At 51.1% G+C, this 21505-nt stretch overlaps 1 protein-coding gene across 1 annotated transcript in view; it reads left to right on the top strand.

The window, feature by feature from the left end:
• SMAD6 (SMAD family member 6) overlaps positions 1–21130 on the top strand; it is a 77739-nt gene extending 56609 nt beyond the window's left edge. Inside the window, exon 4 of the mRNA XM_055278038.2 lies at positions 20140–21130. Within this exon, the coding sequence (XP_055134013.1) occupies positions 20140–20678 (539 nt within the window). The 3' untranslated portion in view covers positions 20679–21130. The remainder of the gene's footprint in view (positions 1–20139) is intronic.
• The last annotated feature ends 375 nt before the right edge of the window (positions 21131–21505 follow it).

Raw genomic sequence — 21505 nt, 5'->3', positions numbered from 1 at the left:
TGTGTCTGCGGGTGGACACAGTGGCAGGAAAGTGTGACTGGAACTTTTGCTGACCTGAGAATTAATCACAGAGATCCCTGTACATTCACAACTCTTGGTTCTTCGAAACTCTTTTTTATTATTAATAGTGAAGTAATACATGATTATGCAAGAAATATAGTGACATTCTCTCTCTATAGAATTTAAACATACTGCTAAAGCAGAATCCTCTCTTTCTTCCCCATCCCACTCTTCTCCTGAGAGGGAGTTCCAAAGCTTGGCAGGATGGAAACAACAACAAAACATGATAAATTTCAAAAAAGAGAATAGCACGGCAGGTCCAAACACTCATAACAATAAATATGAATGTGTTAAAATAATCTATTAAAAAATAAACACTCTCAGGGCCAGGTGTGGTGGCTTACACCTGTAATACCAGCACTTTGGGAGGCCGAGGTGGATGGATCACCTGAGGTCAGGAGTTCGAGGCCAGCCTGACCAACATGGTGAAACCCCGTCTCTACTAAAAATACAAAAATTACCCTGGCCTGGTTGCAGGTGCATATAGTCCCAGGTACTTGGGAGGCTGGGGCAGGAAAATCACTTGAACCCGGGAGGAAGAGGTTGCAGTGAGCTGAGATTGTGCCATTGAACTCCAGCCTGGGTGACAGAGTGAGACTCTGTCTCCAGGAAAAAAAAAAAAAAAGATAAATGCTCTCAGATTTTGTCTTTATACATCCAGCTATATGCTAACCTAGAAGAGACCCACCTTAACAAAATTATGGATAAAGGTTGAAACTAAAGGGAATGGGGAAAAGACAATGCTAAAGAAAAAGAAAGCAAGAGGACCAATATATATGAAGTAATAAAATTCCAGGCAAAAAAGCAGGAACCAAGAGGTTCAGAGCAAGCTTTTTCTGTAAAAAGGATGGTAAACACTTTAGGCTTTGCAGGGCACACAGTGTCTGTTGCAGCAATTCAACTCTGCCACTGTAGCCCGAGAACATCTATAGATAATACACAAAACAATGAGTATGCCTACGTTCCAATAAAACTCGGTAAAAACAGCTGGCAGGCTAAATTTCTCTTTTGCTGATTCTTTATTTATATCGAAGCCAAAACGATTTGTAAGGTATAATAATCAAGAATCTTTGTACACCTGACAACATGTCTTTGAAATACCTAAATCAAAAATAGACAGAAATAAGAGAATTTGATAAATCCCCAGAAAAGTGGGGCTTTATAATCGTGCTTTCAGAAGTGCACAGACCTAGTGGACAGAGAGGAAGAGAGAGAGAGAGAGAGAAATATTCATGAACAACACAGCAAACTTTTTTTGTTTCAATGGCTTTTGGGGTGCAACTAGTTTTTGGTTACATGGATGAATTCTATAGCTGTGAATTCTGAGATTTTAGTACACCTGTCACCTGAGCAGTGTACACTGTACCCAATATGTATAGGCACTTAGGTCAGTTCCATATCTTTGTGACTATGGATTGCAGCACAGTAAACTTGATGATCTACATATGTATATGTTTATAGATGCTCATCCCACTGTACTTTGCTGGATCTTCGTTCACTCCTTTTATTTTTTAAACTAGAGTGATCTGTCCTACCTCTAAATAGGCTTCACAAATAAAGACTAGGAACAAAAGCTCTGAATCTTCACTGCTTTGTACTGTCCTAGAGTTTGCACTTGTAGAATGCACTTGTCTTCTAGTATTATTCACATTCACTTGTTGGCACCAGGTTGGATCCTGAGATCCAGAGGTAGTGTGAGCAGGGTCCCTGCCCTCTGTTGGGGTGTGCATACCTGAGACTGGGAACTGGTTGGGTCCTGGCTCTCCTTGCCCAACACAGGTGCTTACTCCTGACCAGATAGTCAGGGCCCTGCATGGTCCGGTCCCCAGGTGGCCTCTGCAGACTCTTCACTAGCTCTTCTGCAATCTGGTCAAACAAGACCTTTCTGGCCGTGTCTACTGCCTGTGTGCCTCTGCCCATGCCGTTCCCCACACCTGGAATGCCGCTTTTCCTACCCATCCCTCCCACCCTCCCCGCCACTGCACTCAGCCTTCAAATCCTTGATTGTTAACCTTCCTTTTCTAGATGAATGTGATGTCTCTCTGTTCCTTGCCTCGCTGCCCCTCATTTATAATGCTCTTTTGCGGTCACACCCTTTCTTCCTGTTGGACTTGGAGCTTTGCAGGCAGAGATGTGTCTCAGTCTCCTGGTGCCCCATGCAGAGCAGTGCCCATCATGGGTGCTAGACAGTGCCTGTGGAATCCAGAGAAGGGAAGGAAGGCAGCATGGGGGGAAGGCTCCCTGCATGCCAGAGCAGGACAGTCAGAATCGCATACCACCAGTGACTTTGAAAATTGAGAACATCTACGTTGTAGGGTTGTTGTGAGAACTAGGTGTGCCTGGCACATGGCGGGCTCGAAGGACTCGTCAGTGATTAGTACTTTAGTCCCTTTCCAGTGATTCATCCTCATGGCTGCTCCTGATCTCATGTCACAGCTGGGGAACCTGAGGCCCAGAGAGGCTGAGGCATTCATCCCAGACGCACAGCTAGGAAGTGGCAGAGCTAGGATTTGAACTGAGGTCCTTGATTCCAAATCCCACAGGGAGGTGCACACTGTCCCAAGGGCCTGTCCTCAAACACACCCAGACACACTAGTCAGGGCCGTCTGCGACGGCTCCAGTGTGTCGCCTTCCCGGCCAGTCTCCCAGGCCTGGCGCTGGGACCAACCACGTCCGTCTCATGCTAGGAAGTTGACTTGGTTTGGTCTCCTTCCTGCCCTTGTCATCCCTCCCTGGAGGAAGCTAACTCCCTCCCCACCATGCCATGCTGTTGAACCCTCCTCTCGAGGGATCATGACATATCAGAGTCAGAAAAGGGGCCTCCTAATTCTTGTTAAAAACATAGATTCCCGGGCTCCACCCAGGACCCATGAATCAGAAGCTCCAGGGGTGGGGCCTGGGAATCTGGACACCAGGGCAGGAGAAACACTGCCTCTTTTAACCCGTTTATTTTTCAGTTGAGGAAGCTGGAACTCAGAGGGGCGTCTGCATTGCCACGAGGTCCAGTGAGCCTGAGAGCCGGGAAAACCCCTCTCTGGGCTCTTACCTGGTCTGTGGCTTCTGTCACTTCCTAGCACTGTCCCTGTCCCTCCTGCCCCACCCCCAGGCCTCAGAATCTCCAGCAGCCCCGTACAATGGAAGGGGTTGCGAACGGGTGTGCGGAGGCTTTCTGGAAACCAAGCTCTGCTCTCAGACTTCCTGTGTCTTACAATGTTATCTTCAGAATAGGAAACTTTGCCCCATTTTTGCAACGCACATCCTTTGCCTGAGAGTTGGTCGTGGTGCTGGCCAGCCAGGGCGGGTCACTTCGAAGGCACAGGCGGGGAGTTGTTCCGACAGCGATGCGAGGAAGGACTCTCTCCCTTCTACCCACAAGAACAAATAAACAGACCATTTTGCAAAAATAATTCATGTTGGCTGGACTCACCAGGATTATTTGTCTCCGTTCCTTGGGCCTGGTGGTATCTAGGATGGGGGCTCTTCCTCTGAGGCAGCAACCCTAGCTGTAAGGCCCTGCCCTCCTAGATGACCTTGGATGAGTGATCTCTGCTTTCTGGGCCTTAGTTCTCTCTTCTGTAAAGGGAGGAGGTCAGGCTGAATGATCTCTAGCCCAGACATTCCCAAGGAATCCTTTAGATTCCCCTGGCTTCCTCCACGTTTCTTTGAAATACACACGCCCTTGCTGCTAGACAGTACATTCCACAGCACCCTGTACTTTTCAGAGCTTTTACCAACCCAAGAGTGGCACGCCCACCTCACCCCATGACATTCACATGGCCCACTGGGGTGGTGTGCGGATTCCCCAGACACCAGAGTCCATTTTGAATTGGGAGCAAGGAAGTGATGCTCAGAACTCCCAGGCTGGGGCGTCTTCAGGCTTGCAGTCAGCTTAGCCCTAGGCGACTGCTCACCTCCTGCAGGCCAGCAGCAAAGAATGTTTGTGTTCCTCTTCCAGTCTGAGGGAGGGCTATTTTGATGTGTGAGAAAAAAAATAATGCGTGTATAGCCCACTAAAGAACTTGGAACTGACCAGAAGGAAGGAATGATGTTTACAAAAACAAGAGTCTCCCTGATTTCCTTGGACTCCCCCGTTATTTTCTCCACACTTCCACCTCCATTGCCTCCTTCGCCGTACCATCAATCATTCCTCCGATATGCCTGCGTGGGTGCATCCTTGCACACAGTAGGCGCTTAGCAAGTGGGTGAGAGGGGCCCTGTCTCCCAAGGAAACGCCTCTCTGGCATCTCAGTGGCACTTCTGCTGGCTGAAACCCAAACCCACAATGAGTGGTTCTTGAAAACATCCTACCCACTCTTTCCCCTCAGGGAATTTGCTTCCAGGGTTTCTGGGTGGAGCTCCCTGTGTTCAAGGCCTGGGCAGCCCTCTATGGTGGGGTAGGAGCACTGTCTGGAGGGGGCACTTTGGAGGAGGTAGAGGTGGTCCGACTGCAGCAAGAAGGACCTGCTGGGAAGTGGTTCTTGGTGGGTCTTCACAAGTAAGTGGGTTGGTCTGCCTGTTTTAGAGTAAACGCCATGAGGGGAAAGAGGGCTGAACTCAGTGGATGCTCAGATTCCAGACATATAAAGAATCCCTCCCATCAAACTATACCGTTGATTAAGGGTCAGCTTCAGAACCCATGGTGTCTGTGGCAGAATGTCCATCTGGTGGTAGGATGCTTGCACAGCGCCAAGCCCCAACTGTGGTGTTTTTGTTGGTCTTACAATTGCAATTTTTGAAGCCCAAGGGGAAGATGCAGAGGAGTTGGTAGAGGGAGAGAGAAAAAGGAGTTCACCAGTTTACCTGGCTTCCCTGTCCCAAAGGAGGAGTTGTCCCCAAAGTACACAGCAGAGAGGTCCCTGCCAGTCTTGGGATCCCCTTCTGAGGCTGCTTCCTTCACCCAGTGGGTACAGTCAGGGTCTTGCTGAACCAGAAGATGTCCAAAGTGCCCTCAAGGCAAGCAGCAGCAGGGACCCCGTGCACAGTGGGCTCAGTGAGATCTGCTGAGCACCTCCAGAACCAGGAGATGGAAGGTGGAGGGGAAAAGAGCAATCTTCCAGTCTGGTGGCCAGGCCTGACTCCCTGCCCAAGGTCAGCATGCCACTTGGAGGGGCTCTGCATTCCTCAGGGATCCTCAGGCTGGTGGGCTGCAGGGTAGCGCCAGGACAGGGGCACCCTGGGGACACTGGCGGCTCTGGGTCTCCCTGGCATGGCTCCAGCCCCCACGTGCCCAGAGACACAGGCAGTTGCTCCTGACTTGGTGCCCTTGGGGACTGGCCCAGCCGGAACCTGCCATTCTCTCGTCAGTGCCGCCTCCCCGACTTGGCAGGGCCGTCTCCTTGAGCTGGAGCAGCCCTCGGTATTTCCAGCTTGGCCCCCTGCCCACCTCTCTGGGGCCTTGCAGTCTGTCCCTCTCGGGCCAGGACCCACGCACCCTCTCCACGCGATGGCTTCACAGCCTTGCCCGGGGCCTCTTCCTGCCACTCCACACTCCCCAGCTTATCTGGGGCCCCTCACCTCTGTCCTCCCCAGGGTTGAAAATGCTGCTTCCTCCCAGGGAGAGAACCTGGGGCCCAGCTAACATGTAAATCACCAAGGAAGCCACAAACAGGCTGTCCTTGGTTTACCTACTGCAGTTGACGCAGGGGTTTCCACACAGGGGTGGGGCCCCACCCTGTCCGTTTGGAAAAGCCCGAGTTGGCAGAGACCCCTGGCCAAACGCCCTAGACAACGCCGCTTCTCGAAGATGGGCATGGAGATAACTGGGTGGCATGTGGGCATGCCAGAGCCAAGAGCTGCCACTCCTTCCTGGGCAGCCACTGACTACCAGAGCAGGGCTGAGGCGCCTCGGCCATCCACGGGACTTCCTTTCCAGATACACAGAGAGAGCACTGACAGCTCAGGGGCTCCTCACCAGTTCAGGCTGATTGGGTGGTGGGTGATTGGAAAGGATACTGTCTAAGAAACCAGGTTTTGTGATTTCCAAATACTGTAGACTGTGATACTAACTGGATAATGTTTCCCGTTAGAGGTCATGCAGAGATCTGCTTTCGAGAGCAGATAAGAGCGATTTGTAATTGGTATGCCAGTTGTTTATACAGTGCTAATAGGATAAACAGTTCTCCTGAACCTTATTTATATTTTGCATTTGTTTATCAAAACTTTTTTTTTTTACTTCGACCCAGCTGCTTTCGGAATTATTACAAACTCTGGATTTATGAGTCCTAATTAATGGTACTTTATTGTATGTGCACAATAATTTATCTTGGTGGGATGCGTGCTTTATCCGAAAGCCTCAGTATTTAGGGAAGGGAAGCCAAGAGACAAAAGCGTCCCTTCCTCCCTAGAGTATATGAAGATATGGGGCCAAGTCATCTGTCTTGTCACATCAAAAGCAGATATAACATGGAATGCAGAAAGCATGAGATTTAAAGATCTTTCCTAGACTATATATCCTAAGGTGCTGAGTCCTTGGAACTCACAGTTGACAGCTCGGTGGATACTGTGGGTAAGGTTGACATACTGTAAGCTGTGTATGGGCCCAGAGGAGGGAGATGACCAAAAGGATACTAGGGTACTTGATGGCATTTACCACGTAAGTGTTTGTCCTTGCCATGATAGATTGCTTCCATCATTTTTGTCCTTCTTTGATCTCACGGCTTCATTTTGTCTTCCATCCAGCTAGCAGCAAAGGTTCAGCATTGTTGCTGACATCAAGTACCTATTCTAACTTGTAACTTAAAAGGAGGGAAAGACCTTTATTACTTTTAGGAATTAAAGACACTGCTCAGATTCCACCCCTGGGTTTCACCGCCATAGGGCTCCATTTCACGCCAAGGCTGGTCCCCTTGTTTCTCGGGATGTTTGTCCATGCAAAGGCCTCCCGAAAACTTGACCTAGCAAAGAGGGATCACACTCCCATCCTCTCCCTCACCGCCCCTTAAGATGCTTGAATGACTTTAATAAGGCTGAGTTGCAGCCCTCACCCCTGCTATCCCCACTACCCCAGTCACCTGGCACTTTCCTTCAGCCAGCGAGGAGAGAGTGAGTGGATGAGGTGAGAAGCAGCACCTGCTCTGGCTCAGGCTCAGGACTTCTTTGTTTTTTGAGACAGAGTCTGGCTCTGTCGCCCAGGCTGGAGTGCAGTGGCGTGATCTGGCTCACTGCAACCTTCGCCTCCTAGGTTCAAGTGATTCTCCTGCCTCAGCCTCCCGAGCAGCTGGGACTACAGGCGCCCGCCGCCACGCCTGGCTAGTTTTTTGTATTTTTAATAGAGATGGGGTTTCACCATGTTAGCCAGGATGGTCTCTATCTCCTAACCTCGTGATCTGCCTGCCTTGGCCTCCCAAAATGTTGGCATTGCAGGCGTGAGCCACCATGCCCGGCCAGGACTGCTTCTTAACTTTAAGTCTTGGTGTATCCCTTTCCAGCTAGTAAGAATTACCAGAGGGGAGAGCTCGTTGATTTCACTGATTACTCCCTTCCTACACAAACACACAGACCACTGCCTTACTTGATGGGAGAACATCTCCCCATTTCACAGACAAGAGAAACCGAGTCGCACTGTGGCTTTATGATGATGGGGGCATGCAGGTTGGGTTGGGGCTATGGGATAGAGTTGGGAAAGGCGACTTCTGGGTATTCGGGTTTTCTGCTGTTACTTTTAACTCTGGTGTTAGATGTCCTTTCTTGCAGCAGTAGCCACAAGACAGGGCTGGGATATTGTGCGACACTTGATGTAACTCAAAAGTCCCGGCCTGCAAGTTCCCCACTGAGGAGGAAGTGGTTAGGTAGCCAGGAATGCAACCTGTGCCTCCCAGATTAATTAATAATTGAGAGCTGGCCCCCAGCCAGACGGAGCTGAGAGAGATACAGTGAACAAAGAGTGGTTAACTACAGTGGGGGAAGGAAAAGTTTGACTTTGCCTGTGGCTAAAAGGGAAATTCACAATGGCCATGATTTATGGGCTGAATTACTCAGGATCCTCCTTAGTGGGCATGTGCTCTAGGAATGCAGACACTGGCGGCCTGCAGGGCCATTTGTGCCCATGGGGAAGGGGGGTGGAAGGGATGGGGGGCAGGGGGCAGGCGCCAGCCTCGTGGAGGAGGCGCGAGTCACACCCGTGGGAGATGTCAGGGAGAGGGACTGTGCTGACTGTTTGTTGGAACTAGGTACAGACTAGAAGTTGAGCACCGTCCAGGATGCACTCTGTGAAGAGAAATGGCAGGAAGAGTGGCTGAGGGTCTGGCTGCCCCGGGTTCGGATTGGGGCTTGTCGGCTGTGTGATTTAGGCTGGGGGTTTAACCTCCCTGAGCCTTCATTTTCTCCTCTGTAAAATGATACCTGCCTCCTAGGATTGTTCTCAGCATTAAATGAGATGGGATATGTGGACATAGATTCTCAGTAGCCACTGGATTCCCACAGGAGACCCAGTGAGAACAGAGGGTGTCTGCAGCAACCTAAACAGGGTCCCTATTAGTGAATCTCTGCCAATGTTTGCTGGGCCCGTGCATGTAAGTTGCCTGCTGGGTAGACCCCAGCAAGGCTTCCGTGTGATTCAGGAAAGGCACCCCCTCCTCCCACCTATCACACAGGTCCCTGTAGCTGCAAACAGCCCTCCAGAGGGGGAAACAGTTCTAGAAGGCACTTGGGCATTGCCACGATCGAGTTCAGCCGAGATGTCTCCCTGGGACTCTTGTCTTTTCTAGAAGAAATCCAGAATTATGAACTGGATCATGGAAAACATGGCATGCCCATCTTCACTGAAAAGTTAACCTTGGCAATAGAAGACCAAATAGAAGCTGGTTGACAGTTGTGATCACTGCCCTCATGTTGTTGCTGTGTTGGTGTTAGTCACGCAGTGTGTGCTCTTATCCAGACACAGGCTAAAGAATTACTCTGAGAAATATGAAACTCTTACTAAGATAATGACTCAACTTCTTCAAGATGCTGGGCGGGAGGCAGTGGCATTGGAAGGAGCATCTGATCCTGCTTCGTCATTAACCCTTGTGGGCCGTGGGGTAGTCACCAAACCTCTGTGAGTTTTGTATTCCATAAGCTAAAACAAGGTCATTTATGAATGGGCTTGTAGAATTGGGAAACCTTCCACAGTTCAAAAGAACATCCCACCATCACCATCAATGAGGATAGAACTGCCTTCTTGGCATGGGCTGTGGGAAACAAGCTTGGCCTCCTTCTACCTTGGAAACCAGTCTTGGACTTGGGATAGAGGTGTGGGTCCTGGGGTCTCTGTGGGGCTGTGTCTGCCTATTAGCCTGGTGGGATGGATATACTGGTTGGCTCCCTCCCTCCTTTGCACCCTTCACCCCTGATCATTGTAACAAGCCAGCTCTTTCCTGGCAGCTTGGGAGCTTGGGCATGGATGCGTCAAGCAGCTTCAACTTGCCTGCACAGTAGCACAGCCACAGAGAACAGATGGGTGGCCGTGGCAGGGCCATGTACTTCTGCCAAGCCAGTAGGGCATTTTGCAACATTTTTGTTGGGAACGCTTAAGTCTCATGTTACTGCATTCTTTACAGCAAATATTAGTATTTAATTGTGGATTAATAATCTTTCTAGTCAATATTAGCTTTTTGTTAATTATAAAGCATTTCTGTTTGTTCCAGAAACACACAAGAATGATTGAGGCAATCCTCACTTTAAGAAAATTCAGTGTATAGGCCTCTGCATTCACCAGAGAGGTGTGGATCATGTATTTTTGTATAACAAAAGGCTATTTTAAAGGAAAGGATTTAATGCAGGAATTATTATCTAATGTCCCACCCTTGTACCTTTAATTTTGGAATGATTATCCCAAGCTGCATCTTTTTTTTTTTTTGGAGACAGGGTCTTGTTCTGTTGCCCAGGCTGGAGCACAGTGGTGCAACTACAGTTCACTGCAGCCTCGGCTTCTGGGGCTCAAGCAATCCTCTCACCTCAACCTCCAGAGTAGCTGGGACTACAGGTGCATGCCATCATGCCTGGATAATTTTTTATTTTTTTGTAGAGATGGGGACTTGCTATGTTGCCAGGGCACATCTCGAACTCCCGGGCGCAAGTGAACCTCTTACCTTGGCCTCCCAGAGTGCTGGGATTGTAGGCATGAGCCACCATATCCAGCCTACATCTTTAGTGTCAATCGAGGCAGGTATATTTGATTTGCAAAGGTCACCTGATTCTGTCTAGTTGGTAAATAAGAACAAACTGGAGTTAGATATGGAGCTTATGTTTGAGAGCTTTGCAAATAAGAAAACCAGCTTCTCCACCCATTCTTTGGCTCTTCCATTCAAAGCTATGTTCCCTGTTCCATTTACTTCCATAGACTTAGCAAGCCAGAGAAATTAAATCCACTCCCATGGCCAGGTAAGATGACTTGTAGGCTTTAGGTGATGTTATTTTGTTTCATTTTATTTCGAGCCACTGAAACAAGCCTCACACATAGTAAGCTCATTTGCCATTCTGTTAAGCAGGCTGCATCAGGAGGATCAGCAAATGGGGACAATGGTTCTCCTCGCCTACCTAACATCCTAACCTCTGAGCATCAGTAGTACCATCTGTTAAATGGGAACAATATTGCCACAGTGCCTTTTTCAAACCTGGGGCTGGGTTTGAAAGGAGGCAGATGACTTTTCAAAAGCCCTTCCAGCCTTTGAGTTTTTATATTCAGCTCCGCATTGCCAAGAGCACCTCTGTTAGGCCACATAGTACCAGGTCCTTGGGGAGGGGAGGGGAGATCAAGCCAGCTGAATCCCAGGCCAGCCTGCTGGTGGATGAATTGGATGGAGACACGTACCCTTCTGCTGACAGCATAAATTTGAGTGTCACAGAAGAGGGGTGTGTGATTCAGACCCAGGGGCTGAGGAAGGCTTTCCAAAGGAAGTGACAGTGGTGTCTGGATGGTTAAGCAAGTTTCTGACAAGTATTAGGGAATGGGGAAAGAAACTTATGGTCACCGAGTGCCAGGTACTGTTGTCAAGTCCTTCTCAAAAACCCCTTAACCTGTGAGTTAGGTAATCACCTAGAGGAAACCAGCCCCTGGCAGGGCCGGCTCCATGGGTGTTGGATGTGTGGGGTAACTCAGGGCTGTTGCTCGGAAGAGGTCTCTGCTTAACTTAATGCTCTGCTTTCACCATTTTGAAAATCTTCCTAATTTTGGAACAAGGGGCCCTGCGTTTTCATTTTTCACTGGCCCTCAAAAGTAGGTAGCAGATCCTGGTTCTCAGAGATGTGGTCACCCGCCCACAGTAACATAGCTGTGAAGATTTGCACCAGTTCACCTCTCCATCGTCTGTGGTCTCAGGAAGCATTCCAGATCAAGAGAGTGGATGGATGAAATTCACACTGGGTGGGGTGTTCAAAACCCAGGGAGCTAAGTGGCCTGGTGGCAGGAGATGGTGAGGCCAAGGATTTGAGGGAGCTGGGCTGTGGGTACCTTACCTGGTTACCCACTGGGACATTTCTACACCAGTGTGGGTGCCTGTTCCTGAGAGCTGAGACAGGCTAATTGAGGGCAATTTTTAGGTACTTTGCTTTTATGGCTTTATATTAGGTCCAAGAAGAAGTCTAAGGCAGGAGGTTTGCCAATAAAACACATTGTATTTGGGAAATAAAAGACAATTAGAGGTGCCTCAAGTTCTCTCAGCTCTGGGAACCTGCAAGATGGAGAATGTGCCCAGAGAAGGGCTTTTTTTTTTTTTGAGACGGAGTCTTGCTCTGTCACCCAGGGTGCGGTGGCACAATCTCGGCTCACTACAACCTCTACCTCCCGGATTCAAGCGATTCTCCTGCCTCAGCCTCCCAAGTAGCTGAGATTACAGGCACCTGCCACCATGCCCAGCTAATTTTTGTATTTTTAGTAGAGACAGGGTTTCACCATGTTGGCCAGGCTGGTCTCGAACTCCTGACCTCAGGCAATCCACCTGCCTTGGCCTCCCAAAGTGCTGGGATTACAGCCATGAGCCACTGCGCCCGGCCGAGAAGGGCTTTCTTGAAGCCTACCATCATCTGCTATAAACTAGCATCCCTGCACCTCTGATGCACGCCCAGGCTGTCCCTATCTGAACCCCCAAAGGGCCAATTTTGTCTCTGTGGTCTCAGATTAACCAGGGACTTCAGAGTTGGGTTCAGTTGGTGAACTTGGGCATTTAATGCCTGAGATGAGAACTCAGGCCCAGCCTGATGTAAGAACCAGCGCGGCCTGATGTAAGGCTGGTGCGGGCCCTGGTTTATATGTGATCCCAGCAGTTTGGCCATAAGCAGTGCAGACCCACGGAGCTGGGAGGATTTGGGGGCCCCTCCCATCTCACAACTGCCACCTGGGGACCGAGGTACCCAGCTTCATTGTCTTGCACACTGTTATTTTAGAACCTTTCCAGGGGCAATAATGAAAGCAAGGCTTTCCCACCTCAGGTGGTCTCTGAGTAAGAAAACAAACAAACACACTCCAGAGTCTGACTTTATGATAAAACAAAAGAGGACTTGGAATGGGAGCAAAGTTCAGAGGCTTTGTTACAGAAACTGGTTCCTTCTCAAAACGTGGGCTGATTTTATAATCTGCTTATCTTGCCCTGGCTCTCCCTTTCCACCCTCCTTCCCTCCAGGACACAGGGAACCAGAGTTCCCCCACCTGGGCTCCTTTCCTCCCCAAGGGCCTGAGGGGGTTCCCTGCCTTGCTTGTCAGGTGGTCTTCTTCTTTTCAGGCTTAAGTAGTTGCAGTTTCTTTTAAGAGGGCAGCACCACTGTTTCTGGCACAGAGTCTGATGGGTGAGTCCTCTGATGGAGGAGATAGCTCTACCACCAGCCTCCATGTGGCTCTTCGAAGCGATAGCTGCCTGCGGAGAGTGTAGTGAAGGGAGCTTGTACCACAGAGCCCCGGGACCTGGAGAGAAAAGCCATGCTGTCTGGGCCCAGGGAACCTGGAACAGTCTTAGCGGGTGGGAGACGATCTCTTTGGCATGGCCAGACGGGTGAGCTGCAGGTGGAGCGCAGGTAGAGGCATGCTGATGGGAGTGGGGCCTCCGGTTTCATCCTCTGGTGGGTCCCCTTGCCCGCTGGAGTGGTAAGGCCTAATAGCTCCTGGGGAAACGGTCTATGGAGGAGACACTGAGCAGGCCTGTGTAGTAGGAGGACCTGGGTGAAAAAAAAGCTTGTTTTGTGTCAGGGTTGCAAGATGAGTTCATCTGTTCAGGATTTGTTTGAATACTGCAAGAGATAAAAGAATGGAAACCTTACCCATCACAGCCCAGGCTGCCACTTTGTTCTGCCAGAGAGGTGGGGCCAGCCAGGCTGCAGTCAGGGCGCTGAGGCTGAAAGAAAGGCCTTTCTGCAGAGAAAAGCCTACAGAAAACCCTTGGCCTCCAGAAAGCTGGGTACAGCCCAGCTAGGTGGCCACTCACTGTCAGGATACCCCAGATCACTCCTAAACCCCTCCTGCAACTGGGGGACTCTGAGGACCACCCAAGAGAGCTAAGGGAGCATATGAGGCAGCACCAAGGTGGGCTCAGGGTCGGGATTCCTGCGCCGCAGTCTGACTTTGGGTCTGTCCTGAGGATGGGGATGATTCTGCCTCCTGGACTTGCACAGTTCAAAAAGGATCATGAATGAAGCGTGTAGAGCGCCTCCCACTCCCCTGGGACTAGCCAGGGCTAGCAGCCCTTTCCCAAGATCAATTATTATGATTGTAGCCCATCTACAAAATACTCATTTTTGTATTTTAGGGGGTAGAATGTTTGAGTGTGGGGGAGAAACTACACTTAAAAGCCAGAAAGTGTGTTTCCAGGGCTGCATAGGGGACCACAAATAGCTGTTAGGGTGTGATATTTGAAAAGCCCACCGCCCTCCTAGGAAGGTGGGCAGCATGTCGTGGGGCAGTGTCATTAGCACTGTCACCTCCGAGGATCCCTCTTCACTTCCAGTGTTTGCAGAACCCCCACATGATGGCGTGGAGTGGACGTGGCCAGCTTCTTATAGCATGGTCTCTGTGCCATTGCCCTGAAGTCCTCTGGGATTTTGCAGCCCACAGGTTGCAGCCACAGGAGTAATGCAAAGAGTCCACATCTCTAAGCCTAGATAGATGGAAGCTCAAATCCCAATTCTGCAGCTTCCTGGCTGAGAAGTTGGGGTATGTTTCCGGACTTTCAGGCCTCAGCTCCCTCATCTTAAGATGGGAGAATTAACCTATGTTGAGGTAGTGCATTTAAAGGGTTTCAGACACTGCCTGGTATTTGGTAAAGGTTTCTTAAATGTGAGCTAGTTTATTATATTATTATCATGGCTATTATTATTTCCTCTTGATTCTCAACTCCACTGGCACATATTATGTTCACAGGTGTTACTACTGAATACGAATACCCTTATGAACTATACAGGCTGAGTCAATCTATCATATAATTTATATACATGTGTAGATAAGGCTGCATGGTAGTAATAATATTAGTAATCATAATAGCTGTTAACTTATGCAATACCTATTTTGAGCCAGGCATTATTTGACACACTTGAAATTAATCCCAGCACCCTGATGAAGTAACCACTGATTGCATCCCTGTGTTACAGGTTAGGAAACTGAGGCCTAGAAGGGTGAAGTCACTCGCCCAAGATTTCACAGCTGCTGAGTGGCAGAGCTGGGATTCACATGCAGGCACCTTTGCTCCCTAGTCCATGCTTTTAACCCTATGCAGGAGACATCCTGGTCCCAGCTGTGTGGCTCATTTCCACTGTGACCTTGGCAAGTCACTTTACCTCTCTGAGCCTGTTTTTGTGCCTTGGCCATGTGGACGGCTTGTTCCTCAGTCTCCCTCCTCCTGGTTCTGTCATGCTGCCCTCCTGTTCCCATCACACTCCCTGTCTTAGGGGCACCCCTCCATCCCCCAGCCGACTAGCTGAGCGGCTGTCTGGAGGGTGGTGGCCAGTGTAGAGACCAGCCGCCAAAAGAGCCCCTGAGGTGGGCCCTGTGCAGGCAGGCTGCGGTGGTGGCCAGACCGCCCGTGATGTAATGACCGATTAGGAACTTCCCCTTGGAAGCCCGGCTTCCTCTAGGAGCCAAAGGTGCTGGAGCTGAGGTGGGGGGTGGGGAGGGGTGGGGAGGGGTGGGTGGGAGCGAGTAAGAGGAAACTCCTGTCAGCTGGGCCCAGCTTTTGGAAAGAGTTCAGCAGAGAGGCTCGTTCTAAGCTGTTGACCATTAACATGGCCCTGTGCACATTCCTTCTCTGCTTTTACTGCCGGAGCCCGGTGGATAAAGAACTGGTCTTCCCCTCCCTTCACAAAGAAAAGAAAAAGAGCCTCTAATTAATGCTGCATCTCTAGACTTGCTGCAAAACCTGAAGCCATTTCTGCAGCTTAAAACGACAAAGGAGAGTTAAGTGGAAACTCCTTTTTCCCTCTAAGTTTGATAACAAAAACTACTTATCTAATGGGCAAACAAGGCTTTAAAAGGGGTGTTAGGTTAACCAGATGCAGGGCCACGTAATTACTCCCAGGCCTGGGAGCCACAGATGAAAAGCTGCCGGTTGGACTGGAACTTGAAGCCACAGGCATGACACGGGACAGAAGAAAGGAGTTTTCCAGGATGGCAGGAGGCCTCAGTGCAGCCCTGTGCAAAGGGGATTGGAAAAGCCAGCCCTGGGCCCCTCTTCAGCTCTGCCACCAACTTGCTGGGTGACCCTGGGCAAGTCACTTAACTTCTCTGGGCTTCTGAGACTTTGAGTATCTCTTCTTCGCTTTCGGTAGGGTCTGGGCCTGTCTGCCCTTGTTTCAGGCCCATCAACGAGGGGCTGAGCAGGCCCTTTCGGTCCAGCCCTGGGAGAGCCAGGGAGGTTGCTATGGCCCAGGTGGGTGTGAAGCAGCAGCAAAGACTTGGAAGGTGAAGGAGTAGGGACCGCCTGCTCCCCTGTTGACCCAGACCCCTGAAGACCCAGAGGACTCGGACTGAGCCTCCCACGAATGCCCTGAATCTTTGAGTCTAAGCTGGGCACAACGCTGGTTCCTTCAGGAGTGGCTGAGTCCAAGGCAGTCTGGCCAAAAGGAAAGGGGGAAGCCGGAAGAAAGCAGGCTGCAGTTTATGCTCAGGCTCTTGGAGCATGCAGCCCACGGGGGAGCACGCAGGAACGTTCCTGCCCTTTGTTTTGACAGAAAACTGCTGATTCGAAGAAGCGAAAGGCTTTTCTTAGGATTTCAGCACTCTCCGCCTCCCTCAGACTGCAGTCAGCTCCCTTGGTGCCCCTGCACCCCCACAAAATTACATGTTGGGCTCGCAGCACCCTCCCTGGGCAGAGAGGGAAAAGAATGCCAGCCATCGGAGGGGCCGATTTCTGTGCAGGGGAGAAGGCCTATTGTTGGGACCAGTCACCACCTCTTCCTCGGCGCAGACAGCCACCACCCTCTGGTGGCAGGAATGTGGGTGCCACCGGGAGGGAACAGGGCTTGTCCCCTGGGCCACTGTGGAGCCCTGCTGGGGCCACTCTAGGATAGCCACAGGACATTGCCACTTTCTTCTTTTTAATTTTTTCAAGGTATCATACCTAAAGTGAAATCCACCGTTCTTTAAGTATGCAGGGTGTGGCTTTTTACAGCACAGATGCCTAAGTTCCCATGGTTCCAGTCAAGAAATAAGACATTTCCATCATGCTGGAAAGTTCTCCTGTGCCTCTTCCCAGCTGTCTCCGTCTCCCCAGGGGTAACCACTATTCTGATTTATTTTTATTTTATTTTATTTTATTTTTTGAGACAGAGTTTCGCTCTTGTTGCCCAGGCTGGAGTGCAGTGGTGCAATCTTGGCTCACTGCAGCATCTGCCTCCTGGGTTCCAGCGATTCTCTGCCTCAGCCTCCCAAATAGTTGGGATTAAGGTGCCCGCCACTAAACCCGGGTGATTTTTTTGTATTTTTAATAGAAATGGTGTTTTGCCATGTTGGCCAGGCTGGTCTCGAACTTCTGACCTCAGGTGATCCACCCACCTCAGCCTCCCAAAGTGCTGAGATTACAGGCGTGAGCCACCACGCCTGGCCACTGTTCTGATTTACATCGCCGTAGATTAGTTTGCCTTCTCAAGAGTTTTGTCTCGGTGGAAACACACCACGAACCCTGTGTCTGGCCTCTCGTGCTCAATGGGATGCCCTTCAGATTCATGCACCTTGTTGCAGGTTTTGGTAGCTTGTTCCTTTTTCTTGGTGAGTAGTGTTCCATTGGCTGGATGTGCCTAGTTTTTGTTTATTGGTTTTCTGTTGATAGATATCTGAGCTGGTTTCTGGGTTCGGGTGGTTAGGACTAGAGCTACTAGTCCTAGGAACATTAACTAAATCACGGAAATTTAGAGCTGGGGAGAGTAATGATCTCATTGTTCGGATGGGAAGACTGAGGCCAGGGGAGGGAGATGACTTGCTGGATCAGGGCCAGGAGGCAGGACTCCTCCCAGGCTAGTGCCACTCTGCCACATCCACCCCAGACACAGCTTCTCTCCTCCTCCCCCCGGAACCCTCCCAGCAGGACCCAGAGTCTGGCTGGGAACTAGGCCAGGCCCTGAGCAGGGGGTAGTGAGCGGGAGTTTCGGTCAGAGCTCGGTCATCTTTGATGTTGTTCACTCGGGTCTGACTCCCTGGTATTTATTTGCAATTAAAGAGCTGGTTCCTAATTAGGCTGATGGCCGTGGGAGATGGTGGTACCACAGCCTAGGAGCCACGAGGAGAAAAAGATCCTTCTGTAAGAGACTGTCCCCTCACCTGAGTGGCAGCCCAGGCTTGTGACTGAGAGGCACAGGGGGAGGGGGCTGTGCAGCTATGGGAAGAACAGAGTGGGGACCGTGGGTTAGGGGGCGCCCACCTTCTCACTCATGGTGTCACAGAGAGCATGTCAGCTTGTGTTGGACACACTGCATGAAATCTGAATGCACATATGTGTGTGAGAGAACGGAGCCTAACCAGGGCTCATTCTACACATTCAGACATTCATTGCTTCATTCTTCCATTCCTTCACTCACCGGGCACATCTTTCACCACAGGTGACAGGCTAGGGGCTAACCCCTAACATTTGTAAAGTGCTTTGTGGTTTGCAAAGGGCCTTGTCATCCACGGTCCTATTGAGACCTTCCATGGCGGTGACCCTGGGCCATGACCCCCAACCCCACTAAAGATCCCTGGCCTCTGAAGGCATGGTGCTGCTTTTCTGGCCCTTGGGGACTCCCAGACCTGTGCCAGATAGATAGCTGGGGAGAGGGGCACTGGAGTGGGGTGGCTGGAGCTCAGAGTCTGGCTGTTCCGAGCTGCCCACCTGCTGGGACTGGCCTGATGCCTGCAGCCTGGTGACCTCCCAAGGGTTTGAGCTGTCTCTGTCACTGTTGCCCAGTGGCTAAGGGGCAGTTCTGTCGAGAGCAGGATGCAGGACCTCTTCCTCCTCTTCTGACCATCAGCTGGAAGCATCAGAGGCCTCGCTGGAGACTGAGGCAAAATGATCCAAGCTGTGGGCTGGTGTGAGGACTTGGATTACCCCCCAGCAGACTTGGGGACCTGTGTCTGGGACCTCGGTGCCAGGCACAGGGCAAAGGGCACACTCATGAAGGCTGTGCCCCGCCCAAAGCCACAGCAGAGCAGTCAGCCTCCAGGAGGCCCCTGAGGCAGACAGCCTCCTGCTGGGTGGCTGGGCAGGCCTCCCAGTGTGTAAGGGGATGTCAGGGGCCCTGCCATCCTGTTCTTCTGGGGCTTCTAGGCAGGGGCAGGACCAAGGCAAAGGCAGCCAGAGCTGGCCTCACTCAGGCTCCCAGGTGAAGCTGTTAGAAGTGTTGTCCTCTGGGATTTGGTTGGACTTTGATCAGTTTTCCTCAGAAAAACAGCCATGAAGCGCTTTGCTTTGCTCTGTCAAGCCGCCAGCAGAACACCTCCCTCTGCAGAGGCCCAGGCCAGGGACCTGTGTGGAAGCAGGCATGGCAGGCAAATCATGTCACCTCACTGGGCAGTTATAGGTGCCTGCCTGCTTCTCAGAGCTGTGAGCTCAGAGAGGCCAGATGTCAGAATCTGAGAAGCTGGCCACATGAGAGCAGGGAGCACCCTGGCCTGTGTTGGTCTGAACTTTGGTCTCAGAAAATTGTTAAACTCCTCCAGACACACAGACAGCCCGAGTCAGAGTGACAAGGGATTGCAGTAACGTCTTAGCTACCCCTGTGCTCTACAGTGGGGAAACTGAGGCCCAGAGAGGAGCAGCACACACCTTCGATTGCTGGGCAGCTCCAGAGCCCTTAAGGAGCCATTTTCTTTGTCATTTAGGGACCCTCAGCTCCTCTGCCATGCAGAAGTGGCTGCAGTTCTGGTACAAACCTGCATTTCCTGCCAAGAAAGCCAACTCAGGTGGGTGGTACTGGGAGGCTAAGACTGAGGCAGGGAGCAGTCAGGCAGTCATATTTATAACAAGGCTACCACAGGAATCCCACTGCTCCAGGCTGGAAGGGATCCTGGGGGCAACTCCTCCCACCCCCAGCCCACCTCCCTGTGCTTGAGTCCTCTAATGGGATTTCAACCTCCCCCCCATCCCCCAATAGCCTAACCCTACTCTATCAGGTTGAGACTTGGACTAGTGGGTTCAAATTCTGGCGGAGTGCCTTCCTCTGTAGAACGAGGAGAAGGTGGCGTCCTTGCAGAGTGATCGTGAGGACCAAGTGAGTCCTGTGTGCTGTGAAGAGTGAGAAGTACAGTGCTCCACGCCTGGTCCGTGGTGGTTACTCCACAGTCAGCCCCTCCTTTGGGGGCGTGCAGGCAGTTGTCTGTCTCTCCTGCTAGCATGAAGAGGCAGGGGCAGGGTGTGCAGGGTTCATGTCTGCATCCACAGCACCTAGCACACAACAGGCGCTCTCTGGCTTGCACTCTGTGGCTCATAACCTTTGTTTTCTCCTTGTGTGAATTTGTGTGTGTGAAAGAGATGTCCCGTTGTGGGCTATATTTCCTGAGGGCAACCTGGCACACAGTCGGTGCCCACATGACTGCTGGCTGCTGGAAACCTTACCCAGCTCCCACTGTGCAGACAGCAGTGCCCACCTCCGCTCCCTGGTGCCTCCCACCTCCCCACCTAGAATAACGCGGCGGTCCCTGTGCTTGTCCTGCAGACGCCAGCATGTCTCCGGACGCCACCAAGCCGAGCCACTGGTGCAGCGTGGCGTACTGGGAGCACCGGACGCGCGTGGGCCGCCTCTACGCGGTGTACGACCAGGCCGTCAGCATCTTCTACGACCTACCTCAGGGCAGCGGCTTCTGCCTGGGCCAGCTCAACCTGGAGCAGCGCAGCGAGTCGGTGCGGCGAACGCGCAGCAAGATCGGCTTCGGCATCCTGCTCAGCAAGGAGCCCGACGGCGTGTGGGCCTACAACCGCGGCGAGCACCCCATCTTCGTCAACTCCCCGACGCTGGACGCGCCCGGCGGCCGCGCCCTGGTCGTGCGCAAGGTGCCGCCCGGCTACTCCATCAAGGTGTTCGACTTTGAGCGCTCGGGCCTGCAGCACGCGCCCGAGCCCGACGCCGCCGACGGCCCCTATGACCCCAACAGCGTCCGCATCAGCTTCGCCAAGGGCTGGGGGCCCTGCTACTCCCGGCAGTTCATCACCTCCTGCCCCTGCTGGCTGGAGATCCTCCTCAACAACCCCAGATAGTGGCGGCCCCGGCGGAAGGGCAGGTGGGAGGCCGCGGCCACCGCCACCTGCCGGCCTCGAGAGGGGCCGATGCCCAGAGACACAGCCCCCACGGACGAAACCCCCCAGATATCATCTACCTAGATTTAATATAAAGTTTTATATATTATATGGAAATATATATTATACTTGTAATTATGGAGTCATTTTTACAATGTAATTATTTATGTATGGTGCAATGTGTGTATATGGACAAAACAAGAAAGACGCACTTTGGCTTATAATTCTTTCAATACAGATATATTTTCTTTCTCTTCCTCCTTCCTCTTCTTTACTTTTTTTATATATATATAAAGAAAATGATACAGCAGAGCTAGGTGGAAAAGCCTGGGTTTGGTGTATGGTTTTTGAGATATTAATGCCCAGACAAAAAGCTAATACCAGTCACTCGATAATAAAGTATTCGCATTATAGTTTTTTTAAACTGTCTTCTTTTTACGAAGGGGGCAGGTAGGGCTTCAGCGGATTTCTGACCCATCATGTACCTTGGAACTTGACCTCAGTTTTCAAGTTTTACTTTTATTGGATAAAGACAGAACAAATGGAAAAGGGAGGAAAGTCACATTTACTCTTCAGTAAACTAGAGAAAGTTTTGTTGTTCCTTCCTGCCCATGGCTATGGGGTGTCCATTGGATAGGGATGGCGGTGGGGAAAGGGAGAATACACTGGCCATTTATCCTGGACAAGCTCTTCCAGTCTGATGGAGGAGGTTCATGCCCTAGCCTAGAAGGGCCCAGGTCCATGCCCCCCATCTTGGAGCTATGAACAAGCTAAAAGAAGACACTATT

The sequence above is a fragment of the Symphalangus syndactylus genome, chromosome 5 (genome assembly GCF_028878055.3).
Source record: "Symphalangus syndactylus isolate Jambi chromosome 5, NHGRI_mSymSyn1-v2.1_pri, whole genome shotgun sequence".
NCBI classification, from domain to species: Eukaryota; Metazoa; Chordata; class Mammalia; order Primates; family Hylobatidae; genus Symphalangus; species Symphalangus syndactylus.
This window is presented reverse-complemented; position numbering and strand designations above follow the sequence as displayed.